This window comes from Stigmatopora nigra, chromosome 1 (genome assembly GCF_051989575.1).
Source record: "Stigmatopora nigra isolate UIUO_SnigA chromosome 1, RoL_Snig_1.1, whole genome shotgun sequence".
In the NCBI taxonomy this organism is placed as follows: domain Eukaryota; kingdom Metazoa; phylum Chordata; class Actinopteri; order Syngnathiformes; family Syngnathidae; genus Stigmatopora; species Stigmatopora nigra.
Genome location: NC_135508.1, coordinates 34,389 through 56,211, shown reverse-complemented (window position 1 = coordinate 56,211; position 21,823 = coordinate 34,389). Strand labels below are relative to the sequence as shown.

Sequence of the window (21,823 nt, the reverse complement as noted above, 5' to 3'; positions counted from 1 at the left end):
CGCAAGAGCCAGTCCTGCTGGATCAAATGAATTGCTGGACCAGTTGGTTTGGGATTTCAGAGCGTTTTTAAATCGATTTGAGGGCTGTATGACGACACTTCCGGTGTGTTTCGGAACATTTCTTGTTGATTTTAGCGCAATTTAAAAGCGACCATATTTTTCATAAAGTGAATACTTTTAGGTTATATCATTTGTTAACCTTGTATGTAAATAGACAACCAAAGTCGCTCTAAAATAACGTCATCGTGAAATCAATTCAAAACCGGCCTTGAGCCTGTTGACGTAATATTTCGCCATCAACATGCTCGCTAGCTTTGGACAGTAATTCACCCAAACTAACTTGAAAATATGTCACAGCCTCCACTTTTGCCTAAAATGTTTGCTTTTTGTTTACGATTAAAACGCTCGTATGATAAATACTGTTTATCGATAGGCGTAAAATGGCTTTTAGCTGGACCACAAACCAATACTATCGGCGTGGTATCGGCCGGCTAACATTAGCCCCCCGATCCTAACTTCCGGTGGTTTGTCGCGACGGGGGCGGAGGGCTAAGCTAGTTTAGCCACGGAAGCCGGCTAGCTGCCGAAGGAAGGAAGCACGCTTAAGTCCAGGCCGAGGAAGTAAACAAAGAAAAAAATGCACGCTTGCTGCGTGCGGGGCTGTTCGAACAGCAGCTGCTCCGGCGCTAAAGTCAAATTTTACCGACTCCCGACGTCGTACCGACCCTTTCAAGCCGAACGGCGGCGTTTGTGGCTGCGGGCTCTCCAAAGAGTCGCCGACGTCGCCGTGGACGAGGGTGAGGACGGCGACCACGGCGACCAGGACGACCAGGATGAGAACGAGGAGCTGTGGCAAAATGCTCGCATTTGCGGCGCTCATTTCCTCTCGGGTAAACTTTTTTCGCCTTTCGCTCCTTTCGCTCGCCGAAGACGTCTGACTGACGGAGAGCATTCGCAGGACGAGTGTCCATGGATCCCCAAGACGTGGACTTTGTGCCTTCCGTCTTCCCTACATTGTCGGAGGAGGAGGAGGAGAACGGCGAGAAGAGCGACACGAGGCAAGAGACAACTTTGTTCACTTGTTTATTGGCAAAAAAAAGTCAAAGGGATGCTTGCCACTTCATTTTGAGGAAATTGAATTGAACGCTTTAAGTATAACCGGCTTAATGATCCCATCTCATTGGCTGGCGTTGTGCTCGCTGCCAAGCCTCCCAGGCAAAGGGAATCGGACCTCCGTGGCATCCAATGGCACTCGAGTCAAATGGATATGATGTTTGTCAATGGAATGGTCGTGGCCAGCCCTCTTGCTCGAAACGCCAATGAGTCATTGAAAACAATCACACAGACTTTGAAAGGCACCTTTTTCAAAATGGCCACACAGTCCAGCCCCAATGGCAACAGCGGCTCGCTCATAATCGCTACTTTTCGCAGGGAACCAAAACGCCACAGAACGGACGAGGGGCAGCCGGAGACTGGGAGACCCGGAACCAGTCCGCCTTCGGCAGAGGCCGCCCGTGGCACCAAGGTATGGCATAGAAAGGAGAAGCAAGGCCTCAAAACACCTCAAGGCTTTTGCTGCTCTTTTTCAGGCGGAAGAGAGAAGGAGCGCTCACCCGGGCGACGGCGTCTCCCCGTCGCTCGTGCCGCCGTGGGCGTCGTCCAAGATGCCCACCATCAGCCCGGTGGTGGTTCTCCGACCGATGTCGTTGCGCCCGCCCGTCGCCCCGAGCGGAGGAAAGCGGCAGGAGCCCGCCTCCCCGCGACTGCTCCCGCCCCCTTCCGCCTTCCCGTGCAACATGTGCGAGCGGCGTTTCACCAACGCTCACCTCCTCAAGCGCCACAAACTGCTGCACGTCAAAGACGACAGAAAGTGCGCCAGGTGCGGCGCCCTCTTCTGTCGTGTCCACAGACGCGCGCCGGCCGGCGTGGAGCCGCGACCTTCGGCCCGGGTCCGTCCCCCCTCCGACTCGGACTACGTGCCGGACGAGGCACGCGCGCGCCAACGCGTGGGCCCGGCGGCCTCGGGAGGCTCGGTCCGGGCCGGCGGCGAGCGCCGCCCCTTCCCGCCCTCGCCGGGCTACGTGCTGGAACCGGGCGAGGTGGTGGAGCGGTTGGAAGACTTTGAAACCAGTTGGAATTTCATCCCGCTGCTGACCGGCTCCCTTTTGGCCGCCGCCCCGGGTGGGAAAGACCCGGGGGCGGAACCGGGGGCGGAGCGGGGCGGCCCGGCTTGGCGTCCCAGGCTCCCCCCGGCGCTGCGCACCTTCTCGCCGCTGTACCTGACGTCGGCCTTCCTCCGCGTGGAGAGAAACTACCGCTACCTTTTGAGCAAGGCGGCCAAGGTCCCTGGGAGCGGCCAGAAGGAAGCGGGAGAGTCGCTTCCCACGGAGCCGCCGCTGTCGTCGCTACCGCCGTCCAAGCGGGCCGCCGCCTTTGACCTGGAGATCGCCCTCTGACTTATCGCCACCCTTTCCCGTTTCTCCTGCTGACACCCAAGGGTTTTTGTTTCCACCCTTACTCTGACATTTTCAACTTGATGGCGATACTCAAAAAAAAACTTTATTTCCTCAATAAATGCCGTTTTATGTTCTTTTCGTGAACTCCGTGGCCATGATTCTTGACAAAAACATTCTGCCAATTGAGAGTACATATATTGAAGAATGACCACCGGTGGGCACAAAAATACTCTGACGCAAGATGGCCGCCGGCTATTTACACTGTCAACAAGTCCACCTCTCCTGACGTACATAATGATCCCTCCCCGTGATCATTTCCAGGTTCCCTCATTGCTCAAAAGGATTTGCAATTGGCCAACGGTGCCGTCAGTCAACGACGCGGAGGCGCGTGCGCCGATTGGTCGAGAGGTTTGGCTGGAGGGAGACCGATGACGCTTCGGTGCCGATGCTGCGCGCGCCATCCGCTTGAGCATCCCCTGGACCCAAGACCAAACCTCTGAACGGGAAGGAGACCCCGCAATCGGTAAGCCGAGCGCCCTTTCTTTTTTGGGGGGGTGAGGGGGTGGCTTTAGCGCGCTTTGTGAGGGGGAGGGAGGGAGGAGGGCTCGGGTGCAGTGCCTAACGGCGCTTTCCCACCGACTCCACAGCGCGTTATTCCACGGTGGTCGCAAAAGGCTTAAGTGGGTCTCCGCTGGCTTCCGGTCCAGACCGCTTTATGTAAGTGGGGGTCGTGGGGTAAACAAGCCCCTCCCCCTCCCTCCAATCGGGTCACGGCTCTGCAATGCGGAGCCAAAAGCTTCAAAATACATTAAGAAATAACATTGACAGTGCGCCTTGCGTGTAGGAATTGTTCTGTGCTTAACTCATTTGCTGCCATTGACGGCGCCAGACGTCCAATCTATTTGTACCGGGAGGGGGCCAGTGGACATTCATCCCCGTCCAAATGGATTGGGCATCTGGCGCCGGAAGTGACCCAAAACCAACAGGAAGTCATTAGGACTTGAACCTAAATCAACTGGAAATGTTGCTTTATCAACCGGAAGTGAGCCGTGGTGGCCCAAAATGAACAGGAAGTGACCCCGTGCCAACAGGAAGTGAGCTGGAATTAAAGTGAAAAAAAGCGGAAGTGATCACAGCTGGAAAGTTAGTGATCTGCGCATCCGGCAGGATCGGCGAGGGCCGTCGTCGGCCATGGGAGGGTGGAGCCGCCACAAGTTCTTCCGGGAACTGGCCAGCGGCTGCCTTCTGCCCACCGCCCGCCAGGGGGCCGAGCAGGTGTGGCAGCTGCTGCTGGTCTGCCTGCTGTCCCGCCTCCTCTGGATGTCAGGTACGCGCGGCGTCGTCGTCCCACTGCGATGTCGTGTCCTCCACCCCCACCCCCAACGGGCCCTCCCCTTTTCAGGCCTGCCCCCGCCCGTCAAGCACCTGTGGGCGGTGGGCGGCGGCTTCTACGTCCTCTACCTCTTCTTTGAGCTGCACATGGTGTGGGTGGTCCTCCTCAGCCTCCTGTGTTACCTCTTCCTCTTCCTGTGCCGCCACTCCAACACGCGGGGCGCCTTCCTCTCCGTCACCGTCTTCGTCTACCTGCTGTTGGGGTGAGTGGCCGGGTGGGGGGGAGGGACCCTGTGTGGCAAAGATGGCAAATCCCGCCCCCTTTTTTGGTCAGAGAGCTTCACATGATGGACACCAGCGACTGGCACAAGATGAGAGGTGGGCTCGTCCCGGCACCTCCGTTTCCCGTCATCTTCTCCTCCCCACTGTGCCACCTTCAGGTTCTCAGATGGTGGTGGCCATGAAAGCCGTGTCGCTGGCCCTGGACTTGGACAGGGGGGCGCTGACCCGCGTGCCCTCGCCCCTCCAGTTCATGGGTTACATTTACTGCGTGGGGACGGTGGTCTTTGGGCCCTGGGTCAGCTTCAGCAGCTACCTGGAGGCTCTGGAAGGACGGCGACTGGTGGGGGAGGGCGGAGCCGCCTTTGTCCGGGGCCCCACCCAGGCCCCGCCCGGGCGCTGGCCTTGACCAAAAGCTTGTTCCTCCCTCCGCAGAGCTTTGCCTGGTTCTTCAAGGTGTGCTGGAGTTGGCTGAAGAGCCAGTGTTTCCTGATGCTCTCCAACTGCGTGGCGCCCTACCTCTTCCCGTATTTCATTCCCGTCTACGGCGAGCGGCTGCTGAGGAGGTGAGCCAGAAGGCGTCAGGCAGAACCCGTCCGCCACTTTGCTCGTCCGCTGGCCGTCCAGCACTATGTTCCTCCGCTGACCTTTTTGTCTTTTGACAGCAAGAAGAGGAGGAAAATCAGGTAAGGAGGTGTCAACGGTCGGGTAAGAACGGCTGGGCGGGATTCAACTTTTGCTTTGTCTTTCCGCTCAGAGGTTGGCTGCCAAAGTGAGTGAGTCGCTCTTCCGGAAGCACAGCTCTGGTCACCCAGCGGTTGTCCTCCGTCCGTCTCGGCAGGACCGAATCCGTCCTGGCCAGATCATTCAAACCATTCCACTCCACCGGCTGCATCCATCGGCCAAATCCAGCCCCGTCTTTCCTTCCGAGCATCCGTTTGTCCGGCCCCGCCTTTCCGGCCCCGCCTTTCCGGCCCCGCCTTTCCGGCCCCGCCTTTCCGGCCCCGCCTTTCCGGCCCCGCCTTTCCGGCCCCGCCTTTCCGGCCCCGCCTTTCCGGCCCCGCCTTTCCGGCCCCGCCTTTCCGGCCCCGCCTTTCCGGCCCCGCCTTTCCGGCCCCGCCTTTCCGGCCCCGCCTTTCCGGCCCCGCCTTTCCGGCCCCGCCTTTCCGGCCCCGCCTTTCCGGCCATCCCTCTGGCATTTTGTCCGTGCGGCCAATCAGCAAATCCCGCCACGAATCCAGCTAAGCCACCCTTCCAGATGCCTCCATCTGTCCATCGTCAGCAAATTAATCCACGTCCATTGATCTTCTCACCCTTCCATTCATCCATGTCGCATACCACGGACGGCCTGGGCGTCCGTCCTTCCCCCGATCGGTGGGGGGGGGTTGCCGGCTTGTCTTTGAAGCCCAACCCGTTTCCCCGCAGGTGGCTGATGGCCTACGAGAACACCTTGTCTTTCCACGCCAGCAACTATTTTCTGGCCCATTTGAGCGAAACCACCGCCACCCTGTCCGGGGCGGGCTTCAGCCTGGAGAAGGACCACCCGCGATGGTCAGGGGAGAAACGCCACCTTGCCCGCGGCGAGGACCGACGTAAAGCCGCCATTGTCTCTGGCAGGGACCTGACGGTGTCCCGACCGCTGGAGGTGGAGTTCCCTCGCTCGGTGGGTCAAGCCGCCGCCTCCTGGAATCTGCCCGTGACGCGCTTCCTGCGGACCTGTGAGTACCCCCATTAACCCCCCACCCCACCTCGGAGCCGAGAGTTCTACCGAGGGACGTTTCCTTTGTCCTCTCTGGCAGATGTGTTTGACAGGGCCGTCCATTTTGGGACCTTCTGGGCCATCATGCTGACCTACGCGGCCGCCGCCCTCCTGCACGTGAGGACCGAGCGACCTTCTTTCCCTTCCTTCTTTCCTTCCTTCCTTTTTTTTTTTGTCGTCCCCTTTGCGTTCTTTCCTCCCCCGGCTGCCCGAGCTGACTCGCGTGGTGGCCCCGGCAGGGTTTGAGTTTCCACCTGTGCGCCGTGCTGGCCTCGCTGGGCTGGACCACGTACGTCGAGCACGGTAGGAGATCCCGCCACCGTATCCCGCCAGCGGATCCCGGTATCCCGGCACCCCGATACGTGACGCCATCTCCTTTTGTGCAGTTCTGCGCAAGAGGCTCGCCACGCTTTTGGACGCCTGCGTCCTGTCCAAGAAATGTAAGCCCAACTGCGCCCACCGGAACAAAAAGGTAGGCGGCCACGGCGGCCACGGCGGCGACCTTTCCGAATTCGGTGGCGTGACGGAATGGCGCTTCGTAGGCCTTGTGGGTGCGCGCCATCAACCTGCTTTTCGGCGTCCTGGCCCTCATCCATCTCACCTACCTGGGTTCCGTCTTCTCCTCCAGCGTGGACTACATGGAGGAAGATGAGGTGAGGCTGCGCCGGGGCTCCGTCAATCGGGAAAGCCTCATTTTACGTGTCGGAAAGCCGTTTGTCCGTCTTTTCGCGGGAGTCGGCGAATCCGTCCGTCGAGGAACACTTTTTGCGTCATTCTGGTTGTGACATCACCACCATAATTCCAATTATTTGGGGCCTTTGGTGGAAAATTTCTGACAAAACTTAAAGACTTAAAGCAATGAGACATTTACTGTAAATATATATTTATGAATATAAGTCAATAATTTAATAAAGACCAAAAAAACTATCGTGCTGAGTTAGCTAACATGATAGCGGACTGACAAGACTGGCGCAATTATCCGTAGCATTCTAGAGACTAATGGAGGGCGGGCCATCTTCATTAAAGGACAGGGTTAAGAACCAAGACGAATTAGGATCCGATTCCGTATTTTTCTGTCTTTTGTCCGATGGATCCGCGTCCCAATCGGCCACGCTATCATTTGAATGACTTTTTTGGGCGGTGTCCTTCTTCTCGCTTCCGCAGGACGACTTCAGCCATTACGCCATTCAGAAGTGGACGGAACTGAGTTGGACGAGCCACTGGCTGACGTTTGCGTCCTGGATATCGTATCGCCTCGTCCTTTAGATGGGACGGAGGTTTGACCTACTTTTAAATGTGTTGTTTTTACACGGTGCGATTCATCGCAATTCGTCTTATGCGATGATTCAGTATTAAAATGAGGAACCATTTTAAAATGAAAATGTTATGATTTTTGGAAAAAATGATGAACTTGACACGATTATTTCATTTTATAATAGCGTAATTTGGAGAAACAACTGTGCGGAACACGATGATAATGACCCCGTTGGTTCAGTGCCTCTTTTGACCACAGGTGGGAGACAAACACACCAAAATGTACGAAAAGGAATCAATCTAATCGTATGCCCCGCTGTTCACGTTCGGACGTCAAATGAAGACACTGACGTCATTTTCTTTACATTCCCAACACCTGCAAAAGATCAAATGGTGAGCATTGCCAAATGCACAAATCGGAGAGTAACAATGGCGGGGTTTGACTTTGAGTACTTTTTTGGGCTCGCCGTTTTGCTCGACAAGTCTGAAGCCAAGCGTGTTTCGCAGTCAATGAAAGAAAGGCTGGCTTCGTCTTCGGCGTCGGGAGCTGTCGTTTTTTAGACTGCTCGCAAAAGGGGCTTCAAGCTCACCGGAAACTACGTTTCCCGTCGGCCCCCGCGGGAGCGCCTCCTCCTCTCCTTCTCCCCGCCTTCTCTCCCACTCGGCCGAGCCGCGAGGAAGTCGCAAGATGGCCGATGTCGCTTGGAAGTAATGTTCCCCTCCCCGACATGGAGCCGTGAGCGTGGACGACAGCGAGGGGGGCACCGTTAGGACTTTTCTTTTTCTTTTCTTTGACTTTGTTTTCTTTTATTCCACCGAACATTCACCCCGTGCTCGCCTTCTCAGCCACGGACTTGCCTCGGGAGCTGACGCGTCAAAATCACGCCGCGGACCCTACCAAGCTAGCCAGCGACGAGACTCGGGTGACACAAGTGCGGCGGCGAGAGGCTAGCAAACACAACGCCTTTTTTTCCGGAGGGGGTGTGCTTGTCATCACGCTGCGGCCCACCCGATGCGGATATCCTAGCGGATTCGGAGCTAAAGCGTGTGGCGAGTCGTCAGTTGGGCTAGCTGTCTCCGCCGCTTTTGACATGTCGGCCGAGCGAGTGGCCGCCCGGCTTTGCTAACTAGTGCGCAGTATCGCGTCCATTTCGCGCCTGTCTGTCTCCCCTTTTTTTGCCCCCGGCGCCGGCCACTTTCCTAGCACCGCCTGCCATGCTACGCGCGGACTAAACGTCCGTCGAGTGGTCGTGGTTAGCTCCAGCCGGCCCGGAAGCTTGACTGAAGCTAGCGGGCCGAGTCGAATCGAGGAGGGCGGAGAGGAGCGGAGGTCGGGCGGGCGCATGCTCGGGTGCTTGACCGGCTCGGCTAACCTACTCGGCAGGCTAAAGCTAAAGAGACACACACACACACAGGCAGTCTCTCTCTCACTCAGTTACTCAGTCACTCCTCCTTTTTTTTTGCTAGCCGGGCAGTCGGCTAGCTCGTCCGGCCGCCGCTCGGCGCCTTTTCGACAAGACGGCGTACAGAACGTATTCGGAGCCCGCTCCCGGCCACACGCACAGGCTCAACACTTCGGTCATGGGAGTGCAGGGCTTCCAGGAGTACCTGGAGAAGCGCTGTCCGGGCGCCGCGGTGCCGGTGGACCTGCTCAAGTTAGCCCGGACCGCGGCCCGTCAGCCTCCTCCTCCGCCGCCGCACCCTCACCACCCTCACCACCACCACCATCATCCTCACCCTCACGCTCACTCTCACCACCACCACTCGTCTCACCCTCACCACCCGGGGTCCATGGTGGTGCCGCCCCCTCCTCCTCCTCCTCCCCCTCCGCCCCCCGCTCGGATCCTGGTGGACGCCGACTCCGGCCTGCAGCGCCTGTACGGCGGCTACCAGACGGACTGGGTGTGCGGCGGGCAGTGGAACGCCATGCTGGGCTATTTGGCCGCCCTCTCCCAGGCCTGCCTGTTCCAGGGCGGCCTGGAGCTGGTGGTGGTCTTCAACGGCACGCTGGGCAAGGAGCGCTGGCCCGAGTGGGTGCGGCGGGCTCAGGGTCAGCGGCAGACGGCGCAACTCATCGTCAACCACGTCGGCGGCAAGGCCACCCCGCCTCCCCGGGCATGGTTCTTGCCCCCGGCCTGCCTCAGCCACTGCGTCCGCCTGGCCATGTTCCGTTTCCGCGTGCGGGTAAGTCAACCCTTATTATTATCTTCAAATGTCAACGTGTTGCTACTCGGGGTGACCCCATGGTCATTATTTTTTGGGTTTCCATTCCACATTTTTTATATTTCAACATCTCTTTTGCCGATATCGAGTGAAAATAATGCTACAGATATCGCAAACTGGTAAATGACCATTCATATTTTGTATTTTGGCTGCTGCTACTTGAAGAAATAGTACAAGATACTCTGTTACTATCACAGCTATTTCTTGCTAATTTGGGTACAGTTAAAAAAAAAAAAACTTGCAACCCCCTAAAAAAATTTATTTACCGATCCGGTACAAGTATTATCAGTGAGTCAAGAGTACAAATAATGTCACAAATATTGGTAAATGACAACTCCTACTTTGCATTTGGGCTGCTAAGACTTGAATAAATATTACAAGATACTATCAGAGCTATCTGTTGCTAATTGAGATGGTTATTATAATTTGGTTTTAAACTTGCAACCCCCCCCCCCCCATAACTGGATTAACAAGTTGATACTTGTATTATTAGTCCAGTAAAGATCCTGCAAAAATGATTGTTATATCGTCATATTTTTGCATCAATATAACCCGCTGATACCTCAAGAAATATCACAATTGGATTGGATAACTTTATTCATCCCGTATGTATGTATATTTCTGGTACAGTTATACACTTACTATCAAAAAGTTGTCTGACTCAGTGGGCGTGGTTTAATTTGGAGCTGGTAGAATCCGCAAAAGTCCTAAAAACTCATGACGACCGACCGGACCGTCTTGTGACCAAATCCTCAAATTTGGGGCCTTATCAGATGGGCACATGATACTGGAATCATACGCTTGTTTTGGAAAAAAAAATACTCTATATTCAATATACAAGTACTAAATGGAGTTAAAAAAAAACCTGAAAAAGAAAAAAAGATAAATCCGATTTTCTTTTTGTCGGAGCAGATGTTCTGCATGGCAACCTGTCACTTCAATCTTATCATTTTCCATTTGTATTTTGATTTGTTTCCGATATTACTTCTTTGTCCCAATAGTTTTGCGTTAATGTACCGGTATAACGACGTAAATCTTGTCATTTGACGACCTATTTTGGCATAAGGTGACTTCACCGAACATAAAATGACCTTTGGCCTTTTAATGTTGATGAAGGTATTTTTGTTTGACCTCTTAATATGATTTCAATCACCTAATATTACCGCAGAAGTCATTTTTTCTCTTGTACAGTCGTACCTCTACTTACGAAATGAGTTGGGTCCACAACTAGAGAGTATATCCATGCACATAAATGTACGATAGATGTGGCAAGTGTCCTTCAAAGCTGTCTGCTATTGGACTACATTTTACACGTTTCCATGTGGCCTGTGTGTGTGAAAATGAGTGCCGCGTTGCATTTAAATGGCTTATTAAGGGGAATTGCAATCATTAATACAGGGAGGTTTAAGCCGAGGTCGCCAGATATGTCAGAGAGAATCATGAAAAATGGATAGTTGTTGTTGTGAGCCAGCCAATGAGAGCCCAGTTGAGGGTAACCACATTCTAAAGAGAGAATCAATGCATCCACCGACAATATTTTCCAAAGAAAATAACGGACGACCAAATGAATTTCCTTTTTGGGGATTTCAGAACGTGGATCTTTTTCGTATGGCCAGTCATTCGTTTGCATAAAAAAATGTAACCTGGAAATTTCCATCATCGTGTTTTTTTGTTTATCAAATGAGTCATATTTTTTTTATAAAGATTTGGCCGACTTTTTTTTTTTTTGTTGCCCAGGTGGTACAGACCTTGGAGGACCATCACCAGGAAGTGCTGTCCCTGTACAGGGACTACGGCTTCGCCGGGCTGATCGCTCAGGATTCGGAGTTTGCGCTGTGCAACGTCCCCGCCTACTTTTCGTCGCACGCCCTCAAGCTGAGCTGGAACGGCAAGAACCTGACCACGCACCAGTACCTGCTGTCCGAGGCCGCCAGGCAGCTGGGACTCAAGACCCAGCACCTCCCGTGTTTCGCCGCTCTGCTGGGTGAGGAAACCCGGGGGGCGGGGCCACACGTAACAGAGTTAGGGCGCTACTATTTTCAAAGTGGAGGTAGAATCATGCTAAACAGAGAAAAGTGGGTTTTCTAAATGAAGGTGTCTTTTAAAAGAAGAAAAAAGTCTTTGTTATTTTTTTAAGAGAGAAAAAGCCTGTTTGCCAACGAAAAGTGTCTTTCTAAAAGAGAAAGCATCTTTTTTTTACAATAGAAAAGTGCCCTTTAAAAGGGGTAAAAAAGCATGTCTGTTTCCTTTTGCAAATCTGTTGCCTCAAGTCACAATACACGCGCTAACAGTTCCCCTCCGAAACAGCAGATGGCGCTCTTTAACTATTCAAAGGGCCTCTTGTACCGTGTTGCTTAAACATGTGTTTCAAAAGAGGGGAAAAAAGTGTTTTGGAAAAAGTCTGTTTTGCAAGAGAAATCTGTCTTTTAAAAGAGTTAAAAACAAACATGTAGAAAGTGAGGTTTGTGTTTTTTCCCTCTAAGGAAATCACATTCTGCCCGACGAAGACCTGGCCGCCTTCCACTGGAGCCTGCTGGGACCGGAACACCCCTTGGCGTCTCTCAAGGTAGAGTAGGGTTCTCGTCCGGTCCAGGACGGTCTGGAAGTTTCCATGTTTTCGCGTTGACGTTTGAACGTACGCCAGGTCCGAGCCCAGCAACTGGTGCTGCCGCCCTGCGAAGTGGTCATCAAGGCCGTTTCCGAGTACGTCTCGTCCATCAAAGACCTGGGCCACCTGGACGCCATCGCCAGAGACGTCTTCAAGCAGTCGCCGGTGAGCCGTCTTGGTCCGCCATCGTTAAAACGCCCCGCCACACCGCGCTCAGTTAGGCTCTGTCAAAAGTTCGCCCGTCGGCCGCTATTCTGGCCTGTCCCAATATGGCCGCCCCGGAGCCACGTTACCATCCGGGTCGATGCTTTTTACATTTGGCAATTGTAGGTCACTTCCTCTCTAGGGGCAATATCGGCTCACTTCCTGTTTATTCTAGGGAAAGTCCTCATTGAGGGCTTGCAGATTTTTTTCGGGGTGGAAAATGGCAGCGTATTTATCCCGGCGTGTTGTTGTTTCCCTCTCTTTCTGTCGGCAGTCTCGCGTGGAAGACAAAATGGATCGCTTCAAGAGAGCCGTGGAATATTTCTCGGCGGCCTCCAAAGCGCGCTCGCCGAACATGGGACCACCCTCTTTCCTACGTGAGGAAACAAATGTTGTTTTTTCGCCCGGCGGCGCCTCCGCCACGTCTAATCGCCGCCGTGTCTCGGCTTCCCCGAAACAGTGCCCGGTTTTGGGCCCGCTCCTTTCGGGGGACCCCCCGGCCAAATGGGAGCCGTGCATCCTGGGAAAAATCAGGTAGGACCTTCGCCCGACCCAAGTCGCATATATCCGCTCCGCTCTGACGGGCGGCTTGCCATGGGGCTCGCCATAGGGCTCGCCATAGGGCTCGCCATAGGGCTCGCCATAGGGCTCGCCATAGGGCTCGCCATAGGGCTCGCCATAGGGCTCGCCATAGGGCTCGCCATAGGGCTCGGCATAGGGCTCGGCCCGAGCTGACGTATCCGCTTTGGCGCTTCAGTTCCCTCCCCCGCAGACGCAGGCGGCGGGCGGCTTCAAATCGCCCTTCGCCAACGCTCCGTTCGGACACGGCTCGGCGCCGCTCTTCCCCAACCCGCCGGCGCCGCCCCGGGAGCACGACGGCTCGCCCACGGTAAAGACGGGCTTCTCCGACTGGTCGGCGCCGTACGACTCCTCTCAGGGCGGAGGGCGCCTGCCCAATCATCACGCCGGCGGCGCCCCGTCGGGCCCCTCGCCCCCGACGTCCTCTCCGTCGTCCTCTTCGTCGGACGACGACGAAGCCGACGACGGTAACGCCAAGTGAGTCGAGTGAGGGACGGGAAGAAGCCACGGCCTCCGACCGACGGACGTGCCGGCAAAAAGGTTGACCCCCGTGGGCGCATCCTTTCCCCGCAGCCACTTGACGGACAAGCCGTCCCGCTGGGAGGATCCGGCCAGGAGGGGCGGCCCAGCCCCCGGCGAAGCGTCCCAGGGCAACGGCGGCGGCGCGTCCGGCATCCCGTCGCTGCTGTCCATGGCCACGCGCAGTCACATGGACATCACCACGCCCCCTCTGCCCCAGGTCAGTGGAGATTGGTCATTCACGTTTTGAGCACTTCCTGGGGATTTCTCGGGTCATTTCCTGCTGGCTGCAGTACATTTGAGCCTCTCTGTGCACACGTTTTGTGGTTTTTGAGGCACTCGTTTGTATTTCGGCCATTCTCGGGGTACTTATTTGGTGACTGGGTTCACTCTATGGTAATTTGAGGATTTTGTTCCCTGTCAACCAACGGAGAATCACAGGCAAATTTCATGTATATTGGATTGTTTTCTTCCAAAGTCCCATCCATTTTTTTCCACATTTAATTTTCACCCGACGACAAGTGTATAAACGAAAGGAATGAAACGGTTTCAGGTCAGCGCCGAGGTTCTCCGCGTGGCCGAGCACAGACACAGAAGAGGGCTGATGTACCCGCAGATCTACCACATCCTCACCAAGGTAAAGTCCAACGTAACGCCACCGTTCCTCCACTCTTCTCGTAATCGGACACAATTTTCTCAACAAATCGGTATAACAAGAAAATGAAAATACATGTACACCACATTCAAAACGCGTAAACAAAGATAATTTGCTGCCAAAGAAAATTCCAGCCTGAATTTGTTCGACCAGTTATGCCATATTGACCGTTGCCACCAGATGGCAGCATTTCAAAGGATTACTGTTCAAGCTGAGTGCTTCTCAATTCAAATATTACATGTCTCCCCTCCCACCAAAAGAAGAGTCAAACCTAGCGCTTCTGGGTCGATTGAAAGATTATACGTATGTCTATATTATATTATGTGTGATTGAGCCATGTTGTATGAAGTTCAGGACTTTGGCTTCTCACCTCTCTCCCAGGGAGAAATGAAAATGCCGGTGTGCATCGAGGACGAGTGCAACTCGGAGCTTCCCCCGGCCTCCATGTTGTTCCGCGCCGCCCGCCAGTACGGCTACGGCGTCCTCTTCAGCCTGGCCGAAACGCAGCGCCGCCTGGAGAGGCTGGCCCTCCGCAAGAGGGCTCCCTTGGAAGGTGGGTGTCGCCGTCGGGTGCCGACGGGTCACGGAGGGTGGCCCCGACGCCTCCGTGACCCGCCGGGGCCACCCTCCGTGACCCTCCGTGACCCACGGACCCTTCCAGTTCCTCCGGTGATCGTGAAGGAGTGGAGCAGCGGCAAAGCCAAGTCGGCGCTGAGCCCGGAACTGGTCCCGGCCCTGTGTTTCCGCGAGTGGACCTGCCCCAACCTGCGTCGCCTGTGGCTGGGGCGGGCCAGCGAAGACCGCTCCCGCCGGACCCGGGCCTTCCTGGCCTGCCTGCGCTCCGACTGCCCCGCCCTGCTCAACCCGGCGCAGGTCCCGCAGCACCTGCTGCTCATGTGCTGCGTCCTCAGGTAGGACCCAAACCAAAGAAGAAGAAAAAAAAGTCTTTATTTTTTAGGTGCCATTTCGGAGCAATTTTTGGCCACGGATGCCATTCTGGAGCATTTCTTTTAATGCGTCCCATCAGGTATATGATGCAGTGGCCCGGGGGCCGGATCCTCCAGAGGAACGAGCTGGACGCCTTCCTGGCCCAGGCCGTCTCCAACCAGCTCTACGAACCGGACCAGCTTCAGGAGCTCAAGGTAAAGGACCGTCCGAGATGGCCGCCGGGCCACCGGGGAGAGACGACGGCCTCCAATTTGCCCGCGCCGCTCGCCCACCAGGTGGAGAAGGTGGACGCCCGCGGCGTGCAGCTGGCCGCCCTGTTCATGGCTGGCGTGGACACGGCCCTCTTCATCAACGACGCCTGCGGGCAGCCGTTGCCGTGGGAACACTGCTGCCCCTGGGGCTTCTTCGACGGCAAGCTGTTCCAGAGCAAGCTGGCGCGCGCCTCCCGCGACCGCGCCGCCCTGCTGGACATGTGCGAAGGACAGGTACGGCCAAAATAAAATGGTTGGATTGGCTTTTGCGGGTGTTGTGAAATGTTTTTTTTTTTTTTTCCGACAGGAGGAACTGGTGTCCAAGGTGGAGAAGATGCGGCAGGCCATACTGGAGGGCGTCAACCTGTCCCGCCCCCCTCCGCCGCCTCCTCCCCTGCCACCGCCCGCCTTTTTACCGCCCGCCATGGTGCCGCCGTTCTACCCCGTGCCGCCTCTCTACCCGCCCCGTCCCCTGGGCGGGTTACCGCCCCACCACCCGCATCACCCGGCCCAGCACCGGGCCAGGGCCTTTCCAGGTGGGTCATTTTTCCGGTTCACCCTCGGGGGGGGTTGTCCATTTTGTTAGCTTCCTAAATTAGCGTTAACACTTTGGATCCATTGGTTTTTAGGACATTTCTGTGCTACTTTTTCTTACATTTTCTTTTTTTTTTTTTACAAAATAATTTTGGAACCAATTTGTGTACCCTGTGTGTGTGTGTGGAGTCGCATTTTTTGCTAATCTAATGAAATCTAATCCAGGCATTCAGTCCATCCCCCCTCAGGGAGGAAAGCTGGAGATTGCCGGCATGGTGGTGGGCCAGTGGGCCGGCAACAAGCCCATCCGCGGCAGGGGGGGCTTCAACCTGCAGGTGGTTTCGGTGGGAGCCGGGAGAGGGTGAGTACTCGCTGGGGGGCGGGGCCAGGCTCCGCCCCCACCCCCCCACCTCCGCCGCTCACCTTTTGCCTTTGCCAACCGCAGCAGGGGCAAAGAGATCCCCCCCGCTAAGCCGAGAGGAGGAAAAAAAACAACTGCCAACAGAACACAGGTAAAAAAAAATAATAATTTGAAATTGCTTACCGTATTTTCTCGCATATATGTATATTTTGTCGCTGTTATTATGAGCTCACGGCTTCTATGCGCATAAATCCCACTTGACATGCACCAAAATGCAAAGACCAAACGGCATAATGCCAGACAATGCGGCCGATATGCTCATTTGTTTTAAAATAGAGAAAAGGTAAACAGATAAAACTCTTTGTCAAGTTTATTTGAACATCTATGAATGATATTCAAGAACAAAATAAACCCTATTTTGCATATTCACTTATTGCCTGCCATTGCTCGCTTAGGGTGGGTGCCGCTATCTTGCCTAGGGATGACAAACTAAACTCACTTCCTGGTTGTACTGGTCACGTGACTTTTTGAATCTGTCTACGGGAAATGATTTTTCTTGCCATTTTGGAACCGAAACCAACGGGACGTCCGTCTCCGCCCATCTGCTGACTCCTCCTCCCCCTTTCCTCTCCGCAGACGTCGCCGCCCCCCGGCGCCGGCAGCCCCCCGAAAGCCTCGGAAGAGGCGGGCCCGGCGGCGGCGGAAGGGGCCGTCGGCGCCCCGACCGCCTCGGCCCGGCATCTGAACGGCGGCGGCGGCGGCACGGCGCCCTCGGACCCGGCCAGCCAGTGTGCCTTAGCCAACAGAGACAACCAATCGGAGGGGGCGCCGGCCGAGGGCCCCCGTTGCCTTGACGACTGCCCGTCGGACGGAGCGTTACGGAAAGAGGAGTGACGGACGGACGGACAGCCGGTTACGCGTTTGACTGCCTTTCCCCACCCACTCCCACGCCCCGCCCCGTCAAAGGTAGCCCCGCCCAGCCCGCACGCCGCCACCGCCCCAAACGCTCGACCGTCACCGTTCGATCCCATTTCTTTTTTTCTTTTTTTTTCCGTTTCTCATGCGCTTTGATGTTTGTTTGTTTTTTTCAGCCGAGTTTTTTTTTCTTCTTCTAGAAGCACGACGGACTATTTAAGTCACGCAAAGAAAGAAAGAAAAGAGGGAGGTGCTTATATTTTGACCATCTCAAAAGGCTTTTAAATTTGTCACGGAAGAGTCGTGTTATAATTCCAAACTTTTAATGCTAACTATTGTCAGGGTAGTAATATTAGGTGAAAAGGTCCCGAATTTACGCCAAGGTCAAATTTCCTAGGCTAATGTCATACGCTAACTTGACGTCCTTGAGAAAAACATCATTTTAGACATTTCTTTCCCCTAACCCGGCATTACAAAATTCAAGTGTAATAGTACAAATTTGCGATAAAAGCGTTCATAATTCACACGCTAATGCTCATTTTATATTGGAACTTTCCAATTTTAGTCAACTTAACATTTTGTTGCTATTTTCTCCCGTCAAGACTTAAATGTGGTCATATGACGTACGATTCATGTTAAAGCTCCTCTTTTTTTTCTTTCTTTGCGTGGCCCCGATAACGCGTGAGCCCCAAAATAGGCCCCTCCTTCTCCCCCACCCGCACGATTGCCCGCTCCGATAGGCTGGGAAGCCCCGCCCCCGACCCGAGCGCGGTCCGCCGATCGGCGCCGACACGTTGCGACGGCGTTTTCCTTTTGAGCGGCGTGGCCGTTAGTTTACGCACCTTAATCCTTCGAGTATGCAAGGTTTAACCCCCGCCCCCAAAGGTTTAACCCCGCCCCAAAATGAGCGCGTTATCCTACGTTACGATATTGCGACCCCCTTCCCCGTGTCCCAAAGCTTTGATTGTACTATCCCAACTTTAGCACTTGATGTTGTATTTTAATGTAAAGCGCTTTTCATGGGGGGCCTCCCAAAAAGAGCCCCTCCCCCGTAACCGATGGATCCAAACCTTATGGGCCACCGCGCCCCCGCGTCAGCTCGCGGGCCGCCATTGACGCCGATAGACGTCCGACCGTTAACCGGGAGGGCTTACTGGAAGTCGTGCTAGCTCCTGACCTGATATAAACAGGAAGTTGGACCTGGAAATGGCCCGAAAAACAACAGGAAGTGACTTAGGAACGGCCCAAAAACAACAGGAAGTGACCTGGAAATGGCCCAAAAAACACAGGAAGAGACCCGTCAATGGCCAAAAAGCGACAAGTGACCTGTAAATGGCCCAAAAACACAAAGTGACGTGAAAATGTCGCAAAACCACAGAAAGTGACCTGCTAATGGCCCCAAAAACACAGGATGTGACCTGAAAACGGCACAAAAAACAGGATGCGACCTACAAATGGCCCCAAAGCAACAGGAAGTGACCTTGATATCAACAAAAAGTGAGGCGGGAATGCCCCATTTTCAGCCGGAAGTGAGCCACTGTAAATGGGAAGTGACCCACAAATCAGCAGAAAGTTGAATCCCGAATAAATAAGCAGGAAGTGAGCCTTAAATGGCCAGGAAACAATCAACACAGTAGACCCAATATCCACAGGAAATGACCCAGAACCAAAACCAAGTGAGACACTGGGGACAAAAAAAAAGTGTCTTGGACGCTACCGGATTGGGGACGTCTGTCGTCGTCAAGGGTGCCCGAGACACAAAGTTAGAGCTCTATTTGCGAGACGTCCGAATGTGCACAGACAGTGGTTCCCGGACAAAGAGGCACTTTGTTTTTTTCTGTAGTGTTTTTTTTTTTCCGTTTTATTATTATTTTTTCACGCGAAACCACACTGGAAGCTCCGCCCCCCCCCCGAGGCGAGGCACCTTTCCGCATCCAGTTGAAGGCCAAAAAAAAGAAAAGACAAACCAGGCGGAAAACCTTCCCGAGGAAGGACGACGCCCCATTCTGGTCTCGTCGTCGCCTCTGTGGGCGGAGCTCCGTCCGGGCCGGGGTATCGGCGCCCGGATCGGACGGGATTGGGATTTTCCGGTCCGAATCCCGACCGGAGACGGGCGGCGGCGGTTCTGACTCGAATCTGGCCGTCTTTCCAGATTCCAGACTTGCCGTCCTTTGTTTGCCAATACCGTGCCCAGATTGTGCTCCGTTCGCGTTTTTGTCCAAAGTGAATGGCGAAGAGCCTCGCCGTCGCCCCGATCGCCCGTAGACCGGTCGCCGCGTGGCGTCCGTGTCACTTTACGCCAACAGAATGCACTTTTCCAGCCCTCGGGGATGGGTCGGTCGGGAACGCGTGGCTAGACCGCTCACTTGATCGGTTAGAGCACTTAACGTTCGCCGAAAAGCAGATAGATTAACCCCGCCCCCCTCCGTCGTCGTCGCCGCCGCCAGCGACCGAAAAGACGCGTCGGCGACCCGCCCGCCCGCCCGATAAGCACCTTATTTTCATCCGACTACGTCGACCATTCGGTCGTCCGGAAGGAAGAAAAGGCGGAGGGGCGGGGCCTTTTCGCCTTCCGGACGGACGTCCGATCCGGTGGCGTCGGAAAGGCCGACGAAGCGCCGCCGACGGATCGGTCGCCCGCTGGCGCCAAACTAAAGTGCACAGAGAGCTTTTGTTGACATGACCCGACCAAGATGGCCGCCGCGTCAAAAATCAATGTAACGAGGTTGGCGTACTCCGCGTCAAAGCATTTGCCGGTCGCTCCGCGTGTGTCGCCGACGGTGACGGACGTCCAATCTGTTTGAAGATGGAGGGATGGTGGGAATAAAACAATCCCCAAAAATCGATTTTGAAAAAAAAATTATTCATCATTTTTTCAGTCTTATTCTGGAATGAAATTAAACAGTGGAATAGTTGGCCCACCACTGTTATACATTCTTTCCATTTTTAAACTAAATGTTTTTACATATTTTTTAATAAACTTTAAAAACAAATGTTTTCCAAAGGAATCATCAGACATTTTAAGAGACTATTTCTCTTGATTTTCTTTGATTTAAAATGTTAAGTTTGTGACAGCTAGTGACTTTCAAATTTTATTTTGCCTCAAATCCCACCCCCAAAATTCAAATACAATTTAATTGTAGTTAGGGCCCGCCCTCTACAAAATAGTAGCCGCGAATGTATGCCAGCGTTTTGCTAGCTTGCTAGCTCCACGTGCTCATCCGTTCTGTGGGCGTTCCCCCAGGTCTTGTTTTGGCGGTAATAACCATCATGTTGTGCTACATGCTCGCCACCTCACGACTCTATTTTTTAACGAAAGGATTGGACGTCCATCGCCGTTTCTGGTTAAAATGGTGACCTCCGGAAGCGCCGATGGTTTCTGGGCGTCCCGGCCCTCCGCCGGGTCGCCGTCACCTGTCTGATTCGTCGACAACCCCCACGCCCGCCGTTAGCCGAGTTTTTCTTAACCGGACGGGTGCCACCGCCCGTCGTAACGGACTTTGACGTCCCCGCCCGGCTAATCATAATAAAAAACGACGTAAAACTACCCGTATTTAGGACATACTCAGAGAGGATGGTTAGCCAGAGCGCCGTCCTCACCGACCTGCGCGCCACCGCCGCCGCGTTTACACATTCACATTCACACCCGCACAAACCCACACACAAAACGAATCCTCAGTTGCGTTTGTTACCAACCACATTCTCGTCACTTTATGGGAGTTTTTTTTTGTTGTTGTTTTTTTTGGTAACTGGTAACACTGACTGAGTCAATCCCTAAATCCGTATGTTTCATGGCAGGCACCCACACATACCCACACACACACACTCACGCACACACATCCCAAAGTGACTCGGTAGTTAGTTGGGTTAAGACCGCACACCACGTAGAACCCCCATTTTGTCCTACTCTGTTTTTGTTTTCTAGATTTTATGAGCCATGATTGATTAAACACATTTAGCACCTATTATTAGCCTAGCTGCTAACAAACGGCTCCATTTTAGCATATTATTATCATTCTTTGCCTTGCGTCGCCCAGTATTAGCTTAGACGACACATTAATCACGATGATTTTTTTTTAGTCATACAGCCAGTAAACACATTTAGCGACGACCTCCGTATTTAAAATTTAGCCTAGCCGCTAACAAACGGCTCCATCTTATTCTATTGTGATCCTTTTTCCCCTGCATCGCCCAGTGCTAGCTTAGCCTACACATAAATCGGATTGAAATTTGAATTATACAGCTAGTAAACACATTTAGTCACAACTACCGCGTTTAAAATTAGCCTAGCCGCTTACAAACGGCTCCATTTTAGCATATTGTTATCATCTTCTTCCCTTGCGTCGCCCACTATAGACGACACATTAATCAAGAGGATTTTCTTTTTAGTTATACAGCCGGTAAACACATTAAGCGACGACTACCACGTTAAAAATTAGCCTAGCCGCTAACAAACGGCTCCCCCTTAGAATAATGTGATCATTTTTCCCCCCGCATGGCTTAGCAAGACTTTAGCCTACACGTGAATGAAATTGAATTTCTAAGCTCTATCTGCAGAAACATTAACGTAAAACCAAAAAAATGAAAAATAAATCCACTTCCCGCCCGATTTGCACACGCACACACCCGATAATACGCCGAAAACGTACCCCAAGTTTTCCCGCCGCTCGTCCCGCAGGCCTAGCGTCATTTGTGCCGGCCGCCGTTTCTCTTTGCCCCGCCCCTCGACCGACCCGACTAACAGTAAAGATTCTATTAACATGAATTATCGTTTTTTCTGTATGTATTTAGCCGGAGTTTGAAAAGAAAAAAAATGCGAAAAAAACCCTTAAAAAACGGTTGGATTGAGTTGTGCAAAATGTGTTTTTCTTACTATTTTAATGTCGCCGCCGCCGCCAGCCAGCCAGCCACATGTTCTAATCCCGCTACCGTCGCTTCAGTTAGAAA

At 53.8% G+C, this 21,823-nt stretch overlaps 3 protein-coding genes across 7 annotated transcripts; all 3 read left to right on the top strand.

The window, feature by feature from the left end:
- Window positions 1-258: 258 nt before the first annotated feature.
- On the top strand, window positions 259-2,599 carry LOC144201226 (uncharacterized). Its single transcript, XM_077723704.1, has 4 exons — window positions 259-889; window positions 958-1,057; window positions 1,431-1,524; window positions 1,589-2,599. Exons 1-4 carry the CDS (start codon window positions 637-639, stop codon window positions 2,453-2,455), a joined length of 1,314 nt encoding a protein of 437 aa, XP_077579830.1. The 5' UTR covers window positions 259-636; the 3' UTR covers window positions 2,456-2,599.
- A 259-nt stretch (window positions 2,600-2,858) lies between these two features.
- On the top strand, window positions 2,859-7,222 carry LOC144201154 (protein-serine O-palmitoleoyltransferase porcupine-like). Of its 4 annotated transcripts, none has more exons than XM_077723690.1 (15): window positions 2,859-2,978; window positions 3,623-3,782; window positions 3,858-4,050; window positions 4,122-4,165; window positions 4,228-4,409; window positions 4,502-4,632; window positions 4,732-4,752; window positions 4,824-4,838; window positions 5,492-5,617; window positions 5,684-5,784; window positions 5,866-5,942; window positions 6,065-6,128; window positions 6,212-6,297; window positions 6,368-6,478; window positions 6,990-7,220. In XM_077723690.1, exons 2-15 carry the CDS (start codon window positions 3,647-3,649, stop codon window positions 7,089-7,091), a joined length of 1,389 nt encoding a protein of 462 aa, XP_077579816.1. In that variant the 5' UTR covers window positions 2,859-2,978; window positions 3,623-3,646; the 3' UTR covers window positions 7,092-7,220. The 4 variants fall into 4 exon arrangements, with proteins under 4 accessions (XP_077579816.1, XP_077579733.1, XP_077579977.1 ...); XM_077723607.1 differs by having other exon boundaries at window positions 2,864-2,978; window positions 3,547-3,782; window positions 6,990-7,221; XM_077723851.1 differs by lacking the exon at window positions 2,859-2,978 and adding an exon at window positions 3,073-3,549 and having other exon boundaries at window positions 6,990-7,222.
- Window positions 7,223-7,728: 506 nt separating this feature from the next.
- Window positions 7,729-21,823, top strand: fam120c (family with sequence similarity 120 member C). 2 transcript variants are annotated; one of them, XM_077723518.1, is made up of 17 exons: window positions 7,729-9,263; window positions 11,040-11,286; window positions 11,786-11,868; window positions 11,947-12,075; window positions 12,389-12,491; window positions 12,575-12,648; window positions 12,887-13,170; window positions 13,267-13,432; window positions 13,766-13,849; window positions 14,249-14,420; window positions 14,529-14,778; window positions 14,895-15,009; window positions 15,091-15,300; window positions 15,374-15,602; window positions 15,826-15,961; window positions 16,046-16,112; window positions 16,598-21,823. In XM_077723518.1, the coding sequence occupies exons 1-17, from the start codon at window positions 8,661-8,663 to the stop codon at window positions 16,853-16,855; spliced, it is 3,210 nt and encodes a 1,069-aa protein (XP_077579644.1). In that variant the 5' UTR covers window positions 7,729-8,660; the 3' UTR covers window positions 16,856-21,823. The 2 variants fall into 2 exon arrangements, with proteins under 2 accessions (XP_077579644.1, XP_077579576.1); XM_077723450.1 differs by having other exon boundaries at window positions 12,872-13,170.